The sequence below is a fragment of the Lepidochelys kempii genome, chromosome 28, assembly GCF_965140285.1.
Source record: "Lepidochelys kempii isolate rLepKem1 chromosome 28, rLepKem1.hap1, whole genome shotgun sequence".
NCBI lineage: Eukaryota > Metazoa > Chordata > Testudines > Cheloniidae > Lepidochelys > Lepidochelys kempii.
In genome coordinates, this window is record NC_136407.1 from 8,124,847 (window position 1) to 8,145,834 (window position 20,988).

Sequence of the window (20,988 nt, forward strand, 5' to 3'; positions counted from 1 at the left end):
GTTACATTTGATTACTCAAAAATGATCAGGAGAGCAGATTCCCCCATCATTTTCTCCTCTGATCCATTCAAACCTGCTTCATTCAACAGCACTTTATTATGGAGTCGTGTTATTTACAAAAATAATTAGCAACAGCATAATGGGGAAAAACTGCCACCCTTCTCATCTGCTAACAATCCCAGATCAGCAGGAAAATGTCCAGAAATGGCTTTACCAATAGATGGAAACAAGGATAGAATGATCACTCTGTGTTTTGGATCCACTGGAATTCTCCATCCAGGTCTGTGACACTTGCATCTCTAGCCCTAATGAGTTGGATATAGGATCAATTGGAGGGACTCTTTGGGAGGTGGAGGGGTAGAATAAAGGGAAGATAAACACCACTGTGGCTCACACAGACACCAGCGCTGCTGGAGGGAACAGGCATAGTGACTGTAATGGAGAAGGAGGGAATCCATCCGACTCAGCCCATTTCCTTCCTCTGTCACAAAGGCCGAAATGATACATTTGTCCCACTCCTGCTCCTCTTCTTTGTTATACTGAAATATATTTTCAATCCTGAAGCACTTGCATGAGAGGAAAGTGATCAGGAACAGCCAGCATGGATTCACCAAGGGAAGGTCATGCCTGACTAATCTAATCGCCTTTTATGATGAGATTACTGGTTCTGTGGATGAAGGGAAAGCAGTGGATGTATTGTTTCTTGACTTTAGCAAAGCTTTTGACACGGTCTCCCATAGTATTCTTGTCACCAAGTTAAGGAAGTATGGGCTGGATGAATGCACTATAAGGTGGGTAGAAAGCTGGCTAAATTGTCGGGCTCAACGGGTAGTGATCAATGGCTCCATGTCTAGTTGGCAGCCGGTATCAAGTGGAGTGCCCCAAGGGTCGGTCCTGGGGCCGGTTTTATTCAATATCTTCATAAATGATCTGGAGGATGGTGTGGATTGCACTCTCAGCAAATTTGCGGATGATACTAAACTGGGAGGAGTGGTAGATACGCTGGAGGGGAGGGATAGGATACAGAAGGACCTAGACCAATTGGAAGATTGGGCCAAAAGGAATCTGATGAGGTTCAATAAGGATAAGTGCAGGGTCCTGCACTTAGGACGGAAGAACCCAATGCACAGCTACAGACTAGGGACCGAATGGCTAGGCAGCAGTTCTGCAGAAAAGGACCTAGGGGTGACAGTGGACGAGAAGCTGGATATGAGTCAGCAGTGTGCCCTTGTTGCCAAGAAGGCCAATGGCATTTTGGGATGTATAAGTAGGGGCATAGCGAGCAGATCGAGGGACGTGATCGTTCCCCTCTATTCGACATTGGTGAGGCCTCATCTGGAGTACTGTGTCCAGTTTTGGGCCCCACACTTCAAGAAGGATGTGGATAAATTGGAGAGAGTCCAGCGAAGGGCAACAAAAATGATTAGGGGACTGGAACACATGAGTTATGAGGAGAGGCTGAGGGAGCTGGGATTGTTTAGCCTGCAGAAGAGAAGAATGAGGGGGGATTTGATAGCTGCTTTCAACTACCTGAAAGGGGGTTCCAAAGAGGATGGCTCTAGACTGTTCTCAATGGTAGCAGATGACAGAACGAGGAGTAATGGTCTCAAGTTGCAGTGGGGGAGGTTTAGATTGGATATTAGGAAAAACTTTTTCACTAAGAGGGTGGTGAAACACTGGAATGCGTTACCTAGGGAGGTGGTAGAATCTCCTTCCTTAGAGGTTTTTAAGGTCAGGCTTGACAAAGCCCTGGCTGGGATGATTTAACTGGGAATTGGTCCTGCTTTGAGCAGGGGGTTGGACTAGATGACCTTCTGGGGTCCCTTCCAACCCTGATATTCTATGATTCTATGATTCTATGATATTTTAAATATGAAAAATGGTGAAAAGAATGGACCACCTGCTGTCCAGCACAACCTGAACCAGCATGAGAACAACTGAGAATGAGAATCTGTTGCCAAAGGGGGAACCTGGTGACTAACAATCACTCCGCTAGTAGGGTTACTGTATGAATGTGATGCTCAGGGCTTGTTCAGAGTATGAATATTGCTGTCGATTAGGACAGGTCAAAGCGGAAGGTGCTAGCTAACCCCAACCATTGTGCCTGGGCTATGTCAACACGGCAAAGCTGTCTGTGTGTTTACATTACGATAGCTACCTCAAGCAGGCCAACTCCATGGAAAATCCTAGAGAAGACAAAGCCAAGGTCGATTTTTGCTCAGTGTAGTTACTTGAGGTCACCCCCATTTCCCCCAGCTGGGGCTGATGGATATTCCTGGCAGGAGGGAGAGACACTCCCACGACTCACAGGAGAAAAGAATTAGGAGTAAGGACCACAGGATTCATCCCAGAGAAGGGTGACCTGCAAAAGGAAAAGTGGGCAACTCACCTGAGAGAGTGAGAGAACATGGTGATGCAAATGGTGCAAACAGCCCTAAAAGGTCACTATGTAAGAATTAGCAAATGTCCTTTTAAAAATGTATTTTCTCTGCCCTACATAAAGTTTTTATGCTGTATATCTCCCTTGTGAAGGGTCTGATGTCTATTAAGGTGTGAGCTCCGGATGAAACTTTTCCCGCACTCACAGCATTCATAGGGTCGCTCTCCTGTGTGGATTTTCTGATGATTAATAAGCACTGAGCTCCAAGTGAACCGTTTCCCACACTCACAGCATTCATACGGGCGCTCTCCCGTGTGGATCCTCTGATGTTTACTAAGGTCTGATTTGACAGTGAAGCATTTCCCACACTCACAGCATTCATATGGTCTCTCTCCTGTGTGGATCTTCTGATGCCTAATAAGGGATGAACTCCGAGTGAAGCTTTTCCTGCACTCACAGCATTCATAGGGTGTCACTCTTGTGTGGCTTGTCTGATGTTTAATAAGTTTTGATTTCTTACTGAACTGTTTTCCGCACTCACAGCATTCATATAGGTGCTCTTCTGTGTGGATTCTCTGATGATTAATAAGGCCTGAGCTCTGAAGGAACGTTTTCCCGCACTCACAGCATTCATAGGGGCGCTCTCCTGTGTGGATTCTCTGATGATTAATAAGCGCTGAGCTCCAAGTGAACTTTTTCCCACACTCACAGCATTCATAGGGGCGCTCTCCCGTGTGGATCCTCTGATGTTTATTAAGATCTGATCTGGCAGTGAAGCGTTTCCCACACTCACAACATTCATATGGTCTCTCTCCTGCGTGAATCCTCTGATGTCTAATAAGGGATGAGCTCTTAGTGAAGCTTTTCCTGCACTCACAGCATTCATAGGGTGTCACTCTTGTGTGGCTTGTCTGATGTTTAATAAGTTTTGAAATCTTACCGAACTGTTTCCCGCATTCACAGCATTCATAGAGGTACTCTTCTGTGTGGATTCTCTGATGATTAATAAGGCCTGAGCTCTGACGGAACGTTTTCCCACACTCACAGCATTTATAGGGTCGCTCTCCTGTGTGGATTCTCTGATGATTAATAAGCGCTGATCTCCAAGTGAACTTTTTCCCACATTCATAGCATTCATAGGGACGCTCTCCTGTGTGGATCCTCTGATGTTTATTAAGATCTGATTTGACAGTGAAGCTTTTCCCGCACTCACAACATTCATATGGTCTCTCTCCCATGTGGATCCTCTGATGTCTAAGAAGGGATGAGCACTGACTGAAGCTTTTCCTGCACTCATAACACTGATAGGATCTCTCTCTTGTATGGCTTGTCTGATGTTTAATAAGGTTTGATTTCTCACTGAACTGTTTCCCACACTCACAGCATTCATAGAGGCTCTTTCCCATGTGGATCCTCTGATGTCTAATGAGGGTGGAGTTCAGAGTAAAGTTTTTCCCACACTCAGTGCATGTGTTTTTTCTCTCTCCTGTAGGTTTTATCTGCTGGGCTGTGATTTGCTTGAGATCCTTGTGAGTTCCTTGACAATAAATGGATTTACCCTCTTTCTCCCTGAGCTGGTTTCTCTGCTCCCTCTCTGGCCTGTGCTCACTCTCACAGGCTCTTCCCTGCACACGATGCCTGGACACATTCCCTTGGGATCTTTGTGATAATCCCCCATGTGGTTCCACTTGCTCGCCATCTTCCTGCTGAGGATTCTGCTCCTCATTCTCACTCAACATCCCAGCACCTGCTCGGATAGAGAGAGGAACCTCAGAAACAGGGATGGAAAAGGGGAAAACAAACCAAAATTAGAGGTGGAGAGACAGAAAAAAAAACCCTAGTAGCTGAATACTCTAAAACTCTTCTCCATATGGGAGAGAGGAGGGAAGCGATTCTGCCTCCACCTCCCATCAGGGAGGGAACAAAGCAGGAGCCATAGGAAGCCATTTGTGATAGCTGCCCTGAGGATAAAATGCCTCCTGGGGATAATCCTAAACTCCAAGAGCTCATAGGGTCTCTTTAGGGAGTCCCAGCTGTTTCTTTCAGGCACTGAGAGTTCTAGAATTGATTTAATGATTCCTCACCTATGCAGACACTTCTCGGGATTCCCCTTTCCTCAGAGCCCTGGAGATCCAGGACCCATGGCTCCTCCCCTTGTTCCAGCTGGGAGACCACATCAGGTTTGGAAACTGGAAATCCTGTTCAGGGGAAAGAAAACAAGGGAGATCAGGGGAATTCATGGGACATTCATCACAAAGAAGAGTCTATTACTTTAACCCCAGCCCATTTTAACTAGTAAAATCCTGGGGGCAGCTCTCTAGGTGCTCAAATGTGCATGAGTAAGGCTAAGATTTTGTCAGGGATATTTTTAGTAAAAGTCACGGACAGGTCACGGGAAATAAAGAAAAATTCACGGATGTCATGACCTGTCCATGACTTTTACTAAAAATATCCCTGACAAAATGGGGATCTGCAGGTCCCCACATTGCCTGTGATAGCTGGGCAGCTGCGGGCTGGCTGGGAGCTCCGGGGCCCCTACCGCCCATTGGGTGTCACAGCTCCAGGTTCCCCCACCCGCTGTGGCTGGATGCTGCAGGCCCCACACTGCCTGCAGCAGCTGGGAGCTCCGCCGCCTGCGGTGGCTTGGAGCTCTGGCGGGGTCTCTGCCACCTGCGACAGTGTGGAGTTGCTGGGTTCCCCCGCCACCTGCAGCGGCCAGGAGCCGCAGGGTATCCCCACTGCCTGCAGCTCCGGGGGCCCCGCTGCCTGCAGCGGCTGGGAACTTGTGGCTTCCTTTGGCAGCCTGGAGCTGCGGGGTTCCCCTTGCTGCCCAGGAGCTCAGGGCTTCCCGTGGTGGCTGGAAGCTGCGGGGTTCCCCCACGGCAGGTGGGGGGTACTCCACAGCTCCTGACCTCCGCAGGCTGAAGTCAGAGAGGTCTTTGGAAGTCACGGATTCCCTGATTTCCGCAACCTCTGTGACTAAATCATAGCCTTACTTATGAGGGAACAGGTCGTGGGGGTGAGGGAGGGGGGTGTGGCATTATATGTGAAAGAAAATGTAGAATCAAAAGAAGTAAAAATCTTAAATGAATCCACATGTTCCATAGAATCTCTATGGATAGTAATTCCATGCTCTAATAAGAATATAACAGTAGGGATCTATTATCGACCACCTGACCAGGACAGTGAGAGTGACCATGAAATGCTATGGGAGATTAGAGAGGCTATCAAAATAAAGAATTCCATCACAGTGGGGGATTTCAATTATCCCCATATTGACTGGGTACATGTCACCTCAGGACGAAATGCAGAGACAAAATTTCTTGATACTTTAATTGACGGCTTCTTGGAGCAGCTGGTACAGGAACCCACAAGGGAAGAGGCAGTTCTCGATTTAGTCCTGAGTGGAGTGCAGGATCTGGTCCAAGAGGTAACTATAACAGGACCGCTTGGAAATAGTGACCATAACATGATTATCATTTAACATTCCTGTGGTGGGAAGAACACCTCAGAAGCCCAACACTGTGGCATTTAATTTCAGAACGGGGAACTATGCAAAAATGAGGAGGTTAGTTAAACAGAAATTAAAAGGTACAGTGACTAGAGTGAAATCCCTGCAAGCTGCATGGACACTTTTCAAAGACACCATAATAGAGGTCCAACTTAAATGTATACCCCAAATTAAAAAACACAGTAAAAGAACTAAAGAAGAGCCACCATGGCTTAACAACTATGTAAAAGAAGCAGTGAGAGATAAAAAGGCATCTTTAAAAAGTGGAAGTCAAATCCTAGTGAGGTAAATAGAAAGGAGCATAAACACTGCCAAATTAAATGTAAAAATGTAATAAGAAAAGCCAAAAACTCAAAAGGTATTAACAAACTGTTTTTTAAGTACATCAGAAGGAGGAAGCCTGCTAAATAACCAGTGGGGCCCCGAGACAATCGAGATACAAAAGGAGCACTTAAAGACGATAAAGTCATTGCGGAGAAACTAAATGAATTCTTTGCTTCACTCTTCACAGCTGAGGATGTTCAGGAGATTCCCAAACCTGAGCCGTCCTTTGTAGCTGACAAATCTGAGGAATTGTCACAGATTGAAGTGTCATTAGAGGAGGTTTTGGAATGAATTGATAAACTTAACAGTAACAAATCACCGGGACCAGATGGCATTCACCCAAGAGTTCTGAAAGAACTCAAATGTGAAATTGCGGAACTATTAACTATGATTTGTAACCTTTCCTTTACATCAGCTTCTCTAACCAATGACTGGAAGATAGCTAATATAACATCAATATTTAAAAAGGGTTCTAGAGGTGATCCCGGCATTTACAGACCGGTAAGTCTAACGTCAGTACCGGGCAAATTAGTTGAAAAAATAGTAAAGAATAAAATTGTCAGACACATAGAAGAACATAAATTGTTGGGCAAAAGTCAACATGGTTTCTGTAAAGGGAAATCATGTCTTACTAATCTATTAGAGTTCTCTGAAGGCATCAACAAACATGTGGACAAGGGGGATCCAGTGGACATAGTGTACTTATATTTCCAGAAAGCCTTTGATAAGGTCCCTCACCAAAGGCTCTTATGTAAATTAAGTTGTCATGGGATAAGAGGGAAGATCCTTTCATGGACTGAGAACTGATTAAAAGACAGGGAACAAAGGGTAGGAATAAATGGTAAATTTTCAGAATGGAGAGGGGTAAACTAGTGGTGTTCCCCACCGGTCAGTCCTAGGATAAATCTTATTCAACTTTTTCATAAATGATCTGGAGAAAGGGGTGAACAGTGGGGAGGTAAAGTTGGCAGACGATACTAAACTGCTCAAGATAGTTAAGACCGAAGCAGACTGTGAAGAACTTCAAAAAGATCTCACAAACTAAGTGATTGGGAAACAAAATGGCAAATGAAATTTAATGTGGATAAATGTAAAGTAATGCACATTGGAAAAAATAACCCCAACTATACATACAATATGATGGGGGCTAATTTAACTACAACTAATCAGGAAAGAGATCTTGGAGTCATCATGGATAGTTCTCTGAAGATGTCCACACAGTGTGCAGCGGCAGTCAAAAAAGCGAACAGGATGTTAGGAATCATTAAAAAAGGGATAGAGAATAAGATAGAGTGAAGGGTTAATGTCTAGCTATTCCACCTGGAAGCAGGCGGGGCACACCCTGACTGTTTCCTAGAAGCAATGCACACATTGCTCTATCCAAGGACAAGGGCTAGATATGAACCCTGAGAACTTGATTGTTTGGACAGCAACTGTGGGAGGTTTCTTTAGCCTGGGCTCAAGGCCTGAGAACCAGGATTGTAGTAGATGGAGGATGGTAACTAAGCATATGAATCAACGTCATACATTCCTTTGTGTAGCAGTGTGTAATGCTTAGGGGGAGAAATATAATAAAAGGAGAAGGTGGAAGGCAGGGGGGGCAGAACAGCCCATCTCCGCTGACCAGCCTGTTTGCTTGCATAAAGCTGTGTTCTGTCTCATCACTGAACCGCAACAACTGGCGCCCAACGTGGGGCCCTCAGCACTCACCTCGCCCGGCAAGGGTTTCAGACACGTCACTCATCCACTTCGTGGATCCCGGTGAGTATTTTTCATTGTGGTAAGTATGGGAAGCTCCCTCTCTGCTTTGCAAGTGCAACACCACAATGAGCTGCAGTATTTGCTGCGTAAGGCTCAGCATGACTGCCCGGCTCGAGAACTCACTCTCCTGCTACAGGAGGTGCGTGCCAAGTGCCCGTGGTATCCTGAAGCCGGAAGCCTTAAGCTAGCGGACTGGGAGCGATTGGGCCAGACATTGCACAAAGAGCCTCGGGCACCCGTGCAGGCTTTACATGCCTGGCACCTCTGCCGTGACGTGGTACAGCGTGTCGCCTCGGACAGACCCTCCCTCGCGAGGCTGGTGCTCTCGCCGCCCCCGTCCGCCCCTGCAGCCATCCCCCCTCCTGGCGATGCGACACAGCGTGTTGCCTCGGAAAGGCCCTCTCTAGCACCAACAGAGGAGCTGCCGATCCTGCCACCCCCGTCCGCTCCTGCAGCCATCCCTCCCCCTGCTTCGCCCCCAGTGCCTCTATTACCACCGCCTCCCTGGCCTTCCCCACCGGAGCCGGTGTGTGATCACCCTCCCCGCGTGGGGCCCCCCGGAGAGTCATCTGCATCTGCTCAGAAGCTTTCGCTGGTGCAACAAATGGTTCACGCAGCGAAAGCTCGATCAGATCTTACAGCAGAGGAGCTGGCTGATCTGGTCTCCGTTTGCCCGGTGACCTGGCAGAATGATGACCAGGGCAACCCCGTGGGCACCTGGACCACTCTGCCATACTCGGTGGTTAGAGAGGTAAAGAAAACAATTCGTGAATTTGGCCTGACTAGCACCTTTGTGCGTGGTCTCATTGAAGGGATGGGTGCTGGGTACTCCCTAATCCCTGAGGATTGGAAAACGCTGCTGCACATGATGTTGTCACCCAGTCAGTATGTTATTTGGCTTAGTGAGTATCGGCAGATGGCAGAACGCCAAGCCCAGGTATATAGAGAGCAAGGTATCATTTATGAGCATTTGGCAGGGGAGGGCCAGTTTGCTACTATTGAGATGCAGTCTCAACTCTCTCAGGCCGTCTTCCCCATTATTTCCACCTGTGCCCAGCATGCTTTCAAGAAGGTCCCGGATTCAGGCAAGCCTACCAAAAGCTTTGTCAGTATCCGTCAGGGTGCCTTAGAGTCCTTTTTGGATTTTACCAACAGATTGCAGGAGGCTATCCTCCGACAGGTGGATAACACTGAGGCAGCTCACGAGCTCCTGTTAAAATTGGCAGTTGAAAATGCAAATGAGGATTGCCACCGTGCTCTCCAGGCAGCACAAGTCTCTGGTATTTTAGAGCTCTCAGACATGCTGCGGGCGTGCCAGAACATTGGCACACAAGCCCACAAGCCTGGAGTTCTGGCTGCCGCCCTCAGAAAAACTGGGAAGGAGGGGAAGCGCTGTTACTGCTGTGGAAAGGAGGGTCATTTTCAGCGGGAGTGCCGCTCATCTAAGGCACCAGCCCGACCCTCAAAGAAGTGCCCCAAGTGTGGGAAAGGTTATCACTGGGCTAATCAGTGTCGTAGCGGGTCGGGAAACCGCGCGACGGGTCCCCCCCAAACCCAGGGCCAAATGGGGGTGTTTCCTACTCAGGCAATCGCTCCTCTGCCTTGGAATCCGTAGACTCTATGAGGGCAGCGACTGCTGGAAGTGCAGGGCTTGATTTGATCATGCAGGAGGACACTGACTTTCAGCTGCCAGGGGAGGTCTGTGCCATACCTACACAGGTGATGGGACCTCTCCCTGCCGGCTTTGTAGGTCTTGTTCTCCCTCGCTCACATGCTGGGAAACAGGGCTTTTTTGTCATTCCAGGGGTCATTGATGCTGATTACACTGGCATTATTAAGGTTCAGGTGTGGACTCACCTTCCACAGTCGCTCCCGCGTGGACGGTCAATTGCACAGTTGATTTTAGTCCCCTATCAGGTGCCAGCTGCCGAGGATCGAACTCGGGGTGGAGGAGGCTTTGGATCGACGTTGTCTCACTCGCCATCTCACAGCGCGTCTTCTCCACTTGTTGCTCTGACAATGTCAGTCCGCCCCTCGAAACCTCAGTTAACACTTCTTTTAAATGATGTTCCTTTTACAGGGCTGGTGGACACTGGAGCTGACGTTACAGTGATTCGTGATCTGGAGTGGCCGGTTACTTGGCCTACGGTTCCTTCTAAAGAGTTGTGGGGGATTGGGGGTAGCAAACCTGGGCGCCAAAGTTTGTCTTGGGTCACGGTCTCTAAACCAGGAGGCCGTGCCCTTGCTACAATCCGCCCTTTTGTGCTCCCTGTCCACCTCAATATTTGGGGCCGTGATTTACTTACAAAGTTAGACACCACCCTCGATATTAACATCTGATGGCTCTCCCCACCGAGGTGTAGTCACTTATCAGTTGGGTGACCCCCCTCGTTGGCATTCTCGTTTTACACTGCCTCAGCGTTCTGCACAGCGTTCAGAATTAGCTGCTGTTATTTTGGCCTTTCAACCTTTTGCTGATTGTCCCTTTAATTTAATTGTGGATACCCATTATGTTTATCAGGTAATTGATCATTTACCCCTTGCCCTCATTACCCCTCAGGTTGATGCAGACCTCCTTCGCCTGTTTTTGTCTTTACAGCATCTTCTTGCCACTCGTCATTTCCCTTACTTTGTTGCTCATATTCGCAGTCATACCCCCCTGCCTGGGCCACTCACTGAGGGCAATGCACGCGCCGATCGCGCGTTGCGTGGTCAGGTAAATTCCCTTTTTTCTGACCCCATTGAAAGCCATGCCTTTTTTCATCAGTCTGCCTCTGTTTTGGCCCGGCAGTTTCACATTCCTGCTGATCATGCACGTTCCATTGTTCGTTCCTGCCCCCACTGTGCTGCTGCTGCTCCTACTTTTTCTTATGCCGTTAACCCCCAAGGTACCGCAGCAAATCAGCTGTGGCAAATGGATGTTACTCATGTACCACAATTCCGCCCCTATTCATTTTTACATGTTTCCGTTGATACTTATTCAGGCTTCCTTTGGGCAACCCCACAACGTGGGGAAGCCACTAACAAAGTTATTCACCATTTGCTGGCCTGCTTTTCTGTTATGGGTCGCCCTTGCCAAATTAAAACAGATAATGCCCCAGCCTACTGCTCTGCAGCCCTCTCCACCTTTTGTGCCCGCTGGGACGTCCGTCTTAAACACGGAATCCCTTATAATTCCACGGGCCAAGCCATTGTTGAACGTGCCAATCGCACACTCAAAACCTTGCTAGATAAACAATTAAAACAAGGGGAGCTGCATCTCCGAACCTTAGGAGACATTCAACAACAAATGTATATCCTCTTGTTTACTTTAAATAATTTAACACTGAATGCAGATCAGCAGACCCCTGCGGATCGGCATTTTCACAAATCTGAGGTACTGGAAAGACCGCGTGTCTTTTACCGTCAGCTGCCCGATCCACAGTGGCTGGGCCCAGCACCTCTAATCACTTGGGGTCGGGGATATGCTGCTGTGTCTCTCCCTGCAGGACCGTTGTGGGTTCCAGCCCGGTGCGTGCGACCAGCACTTAAACAACATGGCATGGCACCAGGGGCTGTCGAATCCCATACCAGAGTTTCAGCTGACCTTGGAGGAGACCGCGTTGCCCCCCGAGTCGACAACGGCGGGACGGAAACGGAGGAGGCGTAGCATCCCAAGCCAGCCCGTGACATGGGGAGCAGTAAAAGCATTGGTCGCCACGGCTCAACGAAAACTGGCAGCAGATCAGCAGCCAGAAACTCCTAAGACTTTGTTTGTGGCGATTCTCGCCCAAATCACTGCTAATTCTGTAATGATTGTGTGCCTTTTGTGCCTGCTATTTCCTGTAGGGGTTGGCTCGGAAGCGCCTCCCCCGTTACAAGTCCGAAGGAGAATAAGACACTGTTCTCTGCTTATGCTAATCTTTTCTCCCAGTACTCTAGCATGGCTAATTGGGGCCCGGCCAACTATATTCTGCCTCGCACGGCTATATCCCTTCACACACCGTACCCGGCCGGGGCTCACAATGTCACCTGTGCGCGTGTAGTTAACTGCACTAGTACAAAGGTGCCATTGGGCTGTCAAAAAATTTCTCAATCCCTTTTAAATTGTTCCCATGCTGTTAATGTTTCATATAATTATGGCCATATCATCCTACCATCAGGATGGGTTTTTACTTGTGGTTCATGCACCTTTAATTATATTCCTGCAAATTTAAGTGATGGCACCCTTTGCTGTCTTAGTAGAATGATACTTATATTGCCTTTTGTTGGTTACAATTGTAGTAAAAGAAGTGTACCCCTTTTAGATGATTATATTGCAGATGTTAAGTTTTTGGTTATTTTGTGTTTGTAATCATTGGGCTTATTTTTTGTTGTTGCTGTGTACAATGTATTCCTTCCTTGTTAAGACTTTGTAAAATTTTGCCCTGGAAAGCTCCCCAGGTTATGTCCTTGTCTGTCTGGGAGTTAAATAGCATGACAAAACAAATTGGCGGCTACCATGAGATGGCCAACTTCAATAAACAAAAAAGGGGAGATGAAGGGTTAATGTCTAGCTATTCCACCTGGAAGCAGGCGGGGCACACCCTGACTGTTTCCTAGAAGCAATGCACACATTGCTCTATCCAAGGACAAGGGCTAGATATGAACCCTGAGAACTTGATTGTTTGGACAGCAACTGTGGGAGGTTTCTTTAGCCTGGGCTCAAGGCCTGAGAACCAGGATTGTAGTAGATAGAGGATGGTAACTAAGCATATGAATCAACGTCATACATTCCTTTGTGTAGCAGTGTGTAATGCTTAGGGGGAGAAATATAATAAAAGGAGAAGGTGGAAGGCAGGGGGGGCAGAACAGCCCATCTCCGCTGACCAGCCTGTTTGCTTGCATAAAGCTGTGTTCTGTCTCATCACTGAACCGCAACAATAGAGAATATCTTATTGCCCTCATATAAATCCATGGTTTGTCCACACCTTGAATACTGCGCACAGATGTGGTCTCCTCATCTCAAAAAAGATATAGTGGCACTAGAAAAGGTTTAGAGAAGGGCAACTAAAACGATTAGGGGTTTGGAACAGGTCCCATAATGAGGAGAGATTAAAGACACTAGGACTTTTCAGCTTGGAAAAGAGGAGACTAAGTGGGGATATGATAGAGGTTTATAAAATCATGAGTGGTGTGGAGAAAGGGAATAAGGAAAAGTGATTTACTTGTTCCCATAATATAAGAACTACGGGCCACCAATTGAAATTAATGGGCAGCAGGTTTAAAACAAATAAAAGGAAGTTCTTCTTCACACAGCGCACAGTCAACCTGTGGAACTCCTTGCCTGAGGAGGTTGTGAAGGCTAGGACTATAACAGGGTTTCAAAGAGAACTAGATACATTCATGGAGGTTAAATCCATTAATGGCTATTAGCCAGGATGGGTAAGGAATGGTGTCCCTAGCCTCTGTTTGTCAGAGGGTGGCAATGGATAGCAGGAGAGAGATCACTTGATCATTATCTGTTAGGTTCATTCCCTCTGGGGCACCTGCATTGGCCGCTGTTGGCAGACAGGATACTGGGCTGGATGGACCTTTGGTCTGACCCAGTATGGCCATTCTTATGTCCTTATGGATTTAACTTTCCCCATTTCTGCTGGGAATAGGGTTGCCAATTTTGGTTGGATGTATTCCTGGAGATTTCATCACATGACAATCTTTAATTAAAGATTAATCTTTAATTCCTGGAGACTCCAGGCCAATCCTGAAGAGCTGGGAACCCTATCTGGGAAAACACACAGCCAGACACTGCTCATCAAAGGGGCTCCTAAAGCACAGAGATAGAAACTCCATGTCCCAGAAAGTTAAGACACCAGCCATAAAAGAAGTCACCTTGGATCGGCTTCTTATTCACAGAGAGAAACCCAGAGACAAAGAGAGTTGTAGGAAAGCTGGGACCATTGAGCATGGGCTGGTGGGTTCAGTGCAGTAAGGAATAGGAGGGACTGGGGTGTCACTGAATGTCGTATCTCAGGGCTTGTCTACCCTTGAAATACTGTAGCCGCACTGCTGTAATGCGTCAGTGTAGCCACTCCCTACAGCAATGGGAAGGGTTCCCCCATTGGCAGAGCTCATCCACTGCCCCGAGAGGCAGGAGCTAGCTCAATGGAAGCATTATTTTCTGTTTAAAGACCAACTATTCTAACTACTCTCAAATTCACGTTTATTCAGATTGGACAAATTTTTCATGGGCATTCAGGGAAGACCTAATTGTCCAAATATAAGATTATTTGATCAAGAGGTTCCTAAAATAGAGCCCCCCCCCCCCCCCCGCCCACACACATCCTACACAGCTTTTTATAAAATTATCTTGCTCTTGTAATTTTGTCTCCCACGGAGCTGGGGCTGAAACTATGGTTCTCATGGTCTCCCAACTGATCTCAGTAACTTAGCATTTATTTCAGTTAATACATGGCACCTACTGCCTCTTTGGGATACCAGCAGTGAAAAAAGTTAATAACTGTAGAATCTGGAATTTAGAACAGCACAAGCTAAACTGATGAGTCAATGCCATTGAAATGCACTAGTGCAGCAAGACGAAATCTCTATGAACTGCTAGAGGATTTCCAGAAATCTGCTGTCATAGTAAAAGGTTGGCTCAAGGGGATATGCTGTGGCCATTGAACCGGATTTACAGTCATGAATTTGAGACTGAGCCCTACTTCTGCTACCTTTCAGACAATGTGTGTCATGCATCCTGGAGATATTCTTCTAGGAAGTTCTGCCCTCTGATACCAAAATGTTAGGGTTAAGAGTAATATTTTAAAGTGATCTAAAATTCACATGCACATTCTTTCCCAGTCTGCACTTAAAATTTTTGCCAGAATAGCTGTCAGTTAGGAATGTCAAAAATCAACATAGCTAGGCTAGCAAAAGCTCTAGGGTAGACACAGTTATAGTGGCAAAAAAAACACATTAAAAAAATCAAGGTAATTAAATAAACCCATAAACTACAATCATGCAAAGTTCAAATTGCCCTGAGCTGAATCATGTCCTTTCAGCATGTGCATGGCACCTAAACTTAAACCTCTAAAAACTATGAAATGAAGAGTTAAAGTACATGCCACACCTGCAACACAACCTTGGCTCTGCCCCTTCCATAGCCCTGGAATTGGCACTAGCCACTGGGAATGGTTCAGTAAGGCTGGTGCAAAGGTTTACAAACTACCAAGGGAAGTGGAGAATTCTCCATCTCAGGAAGTTTTAGAGTCAAGACTGGATGCCTTTCTGGAAGACGATTTAGTCAAACACAAGGTATTCAGCTCAATACAGCAGTAAATGGATGCAATTCTGTGTCTTGTCTTATAGAAGAGCTCAGCCTAAATGACCTAATAGTCCTTTCTGGCCAAAAAAGTCTATAAATCTATAACAGAGACAAAGAAGGACTAAAATAACATGTCACTGTTTGTATTGTGTTCCAGAGATTGGAATACCAGCATTTAGTGTACACTGAGTCAGCTGTAATTGGATGATGGAGGGATTAGTTGGAGCAGTTTGACAGAGCTGTGACTGTGATATGCAGAGAGGTGCATTTGAACCTTGAGGGTCCAAGTATGCCTCATTTCCATGCTGAGTGTTGTAGGTTGTGTCAGTGAAGGTGCACAAGGGTGTGTGCTTGTCCCAGAGATTGTCAGCAGCCTGGTGACATATGTGTTAGTGGTCTCCAGGGTTCAGTCAGAGCAAAGTGAAAGCAATGACTGAAAAGGAATCCTTGGGGAGAGGGGTGATATCACTTTATAAGTCTGAGATGGTTTGTGTGCCATAGGCTGTGTTTGACAGCCAGAGAGGTGTCAGAAGCTTCTGTTCCCTACATAGGACCTATATCCAAGTTTTGCATTAACAAAAAGAAGATGTTAGACTTTATGCTATACTGCTCCTGTGCTCTGTTTCCAAAGTGTTCTGTAGCTGGGGAGGGCAGAGTGCTAATATGCGTGTTACTAGCATGTTGGGATGTTGCTGAAACAGGGCAGAGTTGAGGTTGCATTGTGGGGGTGATGTGAACCTGAACTCTTCATTTCCCCTGATAAGAACCGAGGGGACAGGAATCCTTACCCAGCAAGGTCACATTCTCATAGTTCTCCTGCATGACGTCTCTGTAGAGGGCTCTCTGAGTGGGGTCCAGCAGAGCCCCCTCTTCCTTGGTGAAATACACAGCCACCTCCTCAAAGGTCACCGGCCCCTGAAAGAGCAAGAGCCCCCCACTCAGTATTTGCTGCCCCAGCCAGAACACCACTATTCATTGGGGAAACGGAGCTAATCAAATGGAAGCTCTTGGAGGTCTGCAGTCAACAGAGTCTCACCCCACACCAGGGTGAGGAAACAAACAGGAAGCCCCTTGTCTCTCTCTGTCCTGGCAGATCCATCACACATCTACTAGCCAGAGACTGATACAGGAGATGGAGCCCCTCACAGGGTCCAGGGAGAGCTCCCTGGTAGGAAGCCCAACACCCTCCTCATTGTGAGGAGCTGGATATGATGGGAGGGGCATCTCCCCTAAGCCACACTGGTGGGTGCCCCCTTCATATCTCAAAGCCACCATTGTTTAGTCAGGTCAGGCTCCAGCACTGGGAATCTGGTCAATTTTCCTAGCCCCATCTAAGTGGGTTGTTTCCTCTTCCACAAATTAGGGCATTTCCACCTTTCAACCTCATGGGTCTGTTCCTAGAATCTAAGCCACATATTTTCAAAGTCCCAGCAGGTTTGCCTGGCCTCCTCCCTTTCTCCACCCCATTTGCTGTCCCTCTCCCTCCAGGAGGAACCCACCAGCAAACCGTCCAATAATCCCTACCTGAACTGGCTCCATTTCAGCCATTTCTCTTCCCTGTCCCATGGGAAGATGGGATGAGCTGGAGCGAAACATGGACGTCATTCTGCAGCCTGGCAGGGTGAGAAGGGCAACTGCAGATGTTTCAGAACTGGCGTAAGTTAATTTCACATTATGATTCCTGCTCCCACCCGGCTTTTTCTCAGCAAACAGATATCCTAGATTCTGCCATGCTGGGAAAATGCTTGGTCACTTTATTATAGGGTAGACCTGGCTCCTCCCACCAGGGCTAAGCCCACAGACACATTTTTAAGGGCTTGTCTACACTTACCAGAGGATCGCTAAATTGACCCACTAAATCAACCGCTGATCGCTCTCCCATCAACTCCTGTACTCCACCTGATCGAGAAGAGTAAGGGGAGTCGATGGAAGAGCGTCTCCCGTCGACATCACGTAGTGTGGCCCCCGCAGTAAGTAGATCTAAGCTATGCTATTCATGTAATTCAAATTGCATAGCTTAGATTGACTTTTCCCTTTAGTGTAGACAAGGCCATAGTCTCCCAGTAACAAAGTCTCTGAACAAAATGCTAGAAAAGTACCCCTTCCATGCCCTGTTGCTAACAGAGAACAGCCATCCCCTCCCCACCCTAGAGGCAGCTGTGTCTGAGGGCTCCCCCAAACAGCACCCACTAACCGCAGATCCCTTTTAGGGAATGACTCAGGAGTCAGGACAACAATTTCTCACCTAAACAAGGACAAATGGCTGCAGATAAAATGGGTGGGAAAAGTCTCCCAATCTGAAGAGAATTTAAATTATTTGAGAATTATGGAGAAAATAACATAAAATGAGAGAATTGAGAGTCAATAATTTTAGGGAAAAGGTGGAAATCTCCAAAGATTTTTTATCCATATGTGATAATGAGAGAGAAAAGGGGAAGAACTAGAAGGAATTTTTAATCAATATTTCAGAGGGAAGTGGCATAAACAGGAAAAGGATGCCATTCCCTCCCCCTGTTTACCCCTCCCCCCATTTCCTGACTGCACAAAGACAGTTCAATCTACCACATTTCACACTGTCTTTCCCCTCCCTGCAACTCTGGCTTTCCCCCATCTCTTCCCCTCCTGATACCTCCACCTCCAGTCACACAAAGGGGAACCACTTCTTTCCCCATCGGAATCCCAGTTGTGCCTGGGGCAGATCCTGGCTGCAGCTGAGAACAGCAGCTCCGCTATTGTTCTGGCAGCTCCAACGCTTCTGGCGGGCACGTTAACAACTAGGGAGCAGATTCCCAGCGTCTGCAACATCTGAGAATCCCTTGGGCAGAAAGTCACTTGCTTGCCCGTCCCCAGCACTTTCCCCAAGGTCTCTCTCAGTCACCTGGAGTCCCTGGCTCCGGAGTTGATATTGGCGGAGTCCGGGGCTGCACGGGGGGCTAGTCCCACCCTCGGCTGGGCAGGGAACGAGCTTTAACGAAGGTCTCTCCCCAGCACAGACCCTGCTGGGGAAGCAGCAGCTGCTCGTCCGGGGTTTCCAATAAGGCAACGGACTGAGGGAGCAGCGTCTTGTATTTTACAGAGCACCCGCCCCCACGTGCTGCCCGGCGACTGATCTCTGTGCTTTGTTCTCTGCAAGTCCTGCCTCTTTCTTCCCAGGACCCATCGCTCCCAGGGCTGCAACTAGCGGGAGCTGCAACTGCGGGCACAAAGCTGTGGGACGGGGGCAAAGGCTGGGGGGACGCAGGATCGAGACCCGTGTCCCCAGCCGGAGCAGGCTCTCCTCACGGCGGCGCTAGCTCCGTGGCCGCGGCGGCGGACGGGCAGGGCGCTGAGCGCTGCTGGGCTGGCTGCTCCCCCAAGGCCTAAGCGTGCTCGTCGGTACCACGGGCTGCAGCGGACGCCCTGGCTGTTGCCGGGGCCTCAAACGGGTAGAGTCGGAGCAAGGGGCGGAAATAGGCGGCGGAGCGCGGGTAGCGGTGAAGCCGCTGGAGGCAAGGGCAGGGGAGAGGCTGCGGGGCAGAGGCCGGGACGGGGCGAGGGGCAGGCTAGGCCAGAGGGGAGGCGCCGCCGGGCAGGGGCAGGGGCAGGACCCGGGGGGCGGGGCAGGGGTAACAGCGACCCCAGGGCCGAGCCGCCCGCCGGGTTCCCAATAACGGGGGGAGGGGGGCCGAGGGGCTTTTCGTCTCCGCTCAGGTTTCCCCGCGGCTCCCGCTCCCAGCGGCGCTGCCCGGAGCCCGCGGACCGGCAGCAAGGCCAAGCCCCAGGGCTGAGACTCCCCACCCCCAGCGCCGGCCCCGGCGTCTCTCCGCCAATCAGGGAGCGGGGAGAGGCGGGCCGTTCTGACGCGCACCCCCAATCCGCCAGTAGAAGGCCGAGCGTGAGCGAGAGACCTGCGCTTCTCAGCCTGCCCCAGGAGGGACGGCGCCGGAGGGCGGGGTTATGAGTCACTTCCGCTTCCTGCGGCTGGGTACGGTCGTTGCCTTGGTAGTGGGGCGCGTCACTTCCGCTCTGAGGGGAGTCGAAGCGCACCTCGCATTCTGCTGTGGCGGGGCGCCTCTCGCTCGAGCCCCGGTAAGGGAGGGCGCCGGGTCAGCCTGGCCCCGCCCCCCCGCTCGTGTCCCTGGGGCGGAGCCTGGACCCTGGCGGCCTCGGCCGGGCCGCTGCGCTCCGTGGGGAGCCTCAGCCCCGGAGTCTCCGGGCCCCGCCCTGCTGCTCCCCGGGGTCCGGGCAGCGCCCCTAGGAACGCCCCCTCCCCCCCGGCTCCCCCCGCGGCCAGGGGGAGCGACCGGCCCCGCCCGGCTCGTGGCAGTGGGGGGCCAGGGATCGTGCTGGGGGCGGGGTCTCCTGGCTGAGGGGCCGAGCCAGGGATGGGTAGCTGGGGGCTGGGGCTCCCTTTGCAGGTGACTGTCCCCTTCCAGGCGTTGGCTGCGTCTCCTGTCCCCCAGGTGTCAGATACAGACATGCCCACGTGTTGCAGCCCCCGGGACTGGGCATGGCTGACTTGCTCATGTGGACCCTATAATTGTCAGCAGAGTCAGGATGAGCTCCACCCTGGCATCTGGTGGTGAGGTGTGGCAAGTTGTGGAAAAGAACTTCAGGGGCTGATCTCATTTGCATAGGCACACCCACCCTGCCTAGAATGAGGCCATAACTGCCCAAATGGTCACTTTGGCTGCTGTGGGATCCCCAGTGTCTCTGTTATTGGGGCGGGAAGAATAAATTGTTATTACCCTGATTATGGGAACTGTGCTTGGAACTGTACTTGGGCTTTTGTTATGATGGAGGGACTCACCATCAATTAAGTAGCACTTGCTAGGCAAGGGACATGGGTTCCAAAACTCTGTGAATTGAGCGGGGGGGATTGAGACAGGTATTTGTACCTGGTGGTGTGGGCCTCTTTGTGAGGGCCTGAAACACCAGTTGCACCTCTGTCTCTCTCCACTGTAGAATGTCAGAGCTAATTTTGGGTCTATTAAGAGTCTTGCTACAGGTACTGTGCTGAATTCACTTTGGCCTCATGGTGCACCAGCATTAAGGCTCCCACTACTATGAGCTGAAATCACTGAGCACTGTGTCAAGTAGTGGGGAGCCGGCAGAACTAGAGTGCAGTAGTGCTGTTCGTGGATAGGCTGGCGGAGTGTTTGTGAGACGGCGAGGTGAGCTGTGCAGAGTGGAGCCGTTCATGAGACGGCGAGCTGAGCAGAGCTGTTCGTGGGACGGCAAGCTGTGCAGAGCGGAGCCAGTCGTGGTGGAGCGGAGCCGTTTGTGAGACAGCGGAGCGGAGCAGAGCCCTGTGGGGCAGTCAGCTTCAGGACACGTAAGGTGTCCCTTACCTCTTTCCCCCACACACAGGCACATTTTAGCCAGACTGGGGAGTAACACTCTGCAGATGAAGTTTGAACTCTGGGGCTGGACTTTTTGAACTTTGGGTGATTTGTGGATTGCTGGACTCAAGAGACGTTTGGGTTCTGGGACTCAAGAACCCGAGGGAAAGGATGTGGCCCAATTTGCTGGGGTGGGTCTTTGCTCATGGTTTGGTTAATGAACACTAGTTGTGGTGTTTCCCCAATTTAATGCTGATGTTGTTTACCTCATGTTATTAAAGATTCTCTACTACACCAAAACTCTGTGCTTGCGAGAGGGGAAGTATTGCCTCTTTGAGGCGCCCAGGGGGTGTGTAAGATTTTCCCGGGTCACTGGGTGAGGGCTCGAGCCAGTTTTTGCATTTGCTTT

At 49.3% G+C, this 20,988-nt stretch overlaps 1 protein-coding gene across 1 annotated transcript; it reads right to left on the bottom strand.

The window, feature by feature from the left end:
* Positions 1–1,626: 1,626 nt before the first annotated feature.
* Positions 1,627–19,056, bottom strand: LOC140904214 (uncharacterized). The gene is made up of 5 exons (XM_073326616.2): positions 17,888–19,056; positions 16,783–16,871; positions 16,047–16,173; positions 4,465–4,578; positions 1,627–4,127 (listed from the first exon to the last, which is right to left on the bottom strand). The coding sequence occupies exons 1-5, from the start codon at positions 17,928–17,930 to the stop codon at positions 2,494–2,496; spliced, it is 2,007 nt and encodes a 668-aa protein (XP_073182717.1). The 5' UTR covers positions 17,931–19,056; the 3' UTR covers positions 1,627–2,493.
* Positions 19,057–20,988: the final 1,932 nt, after the last annotated feature.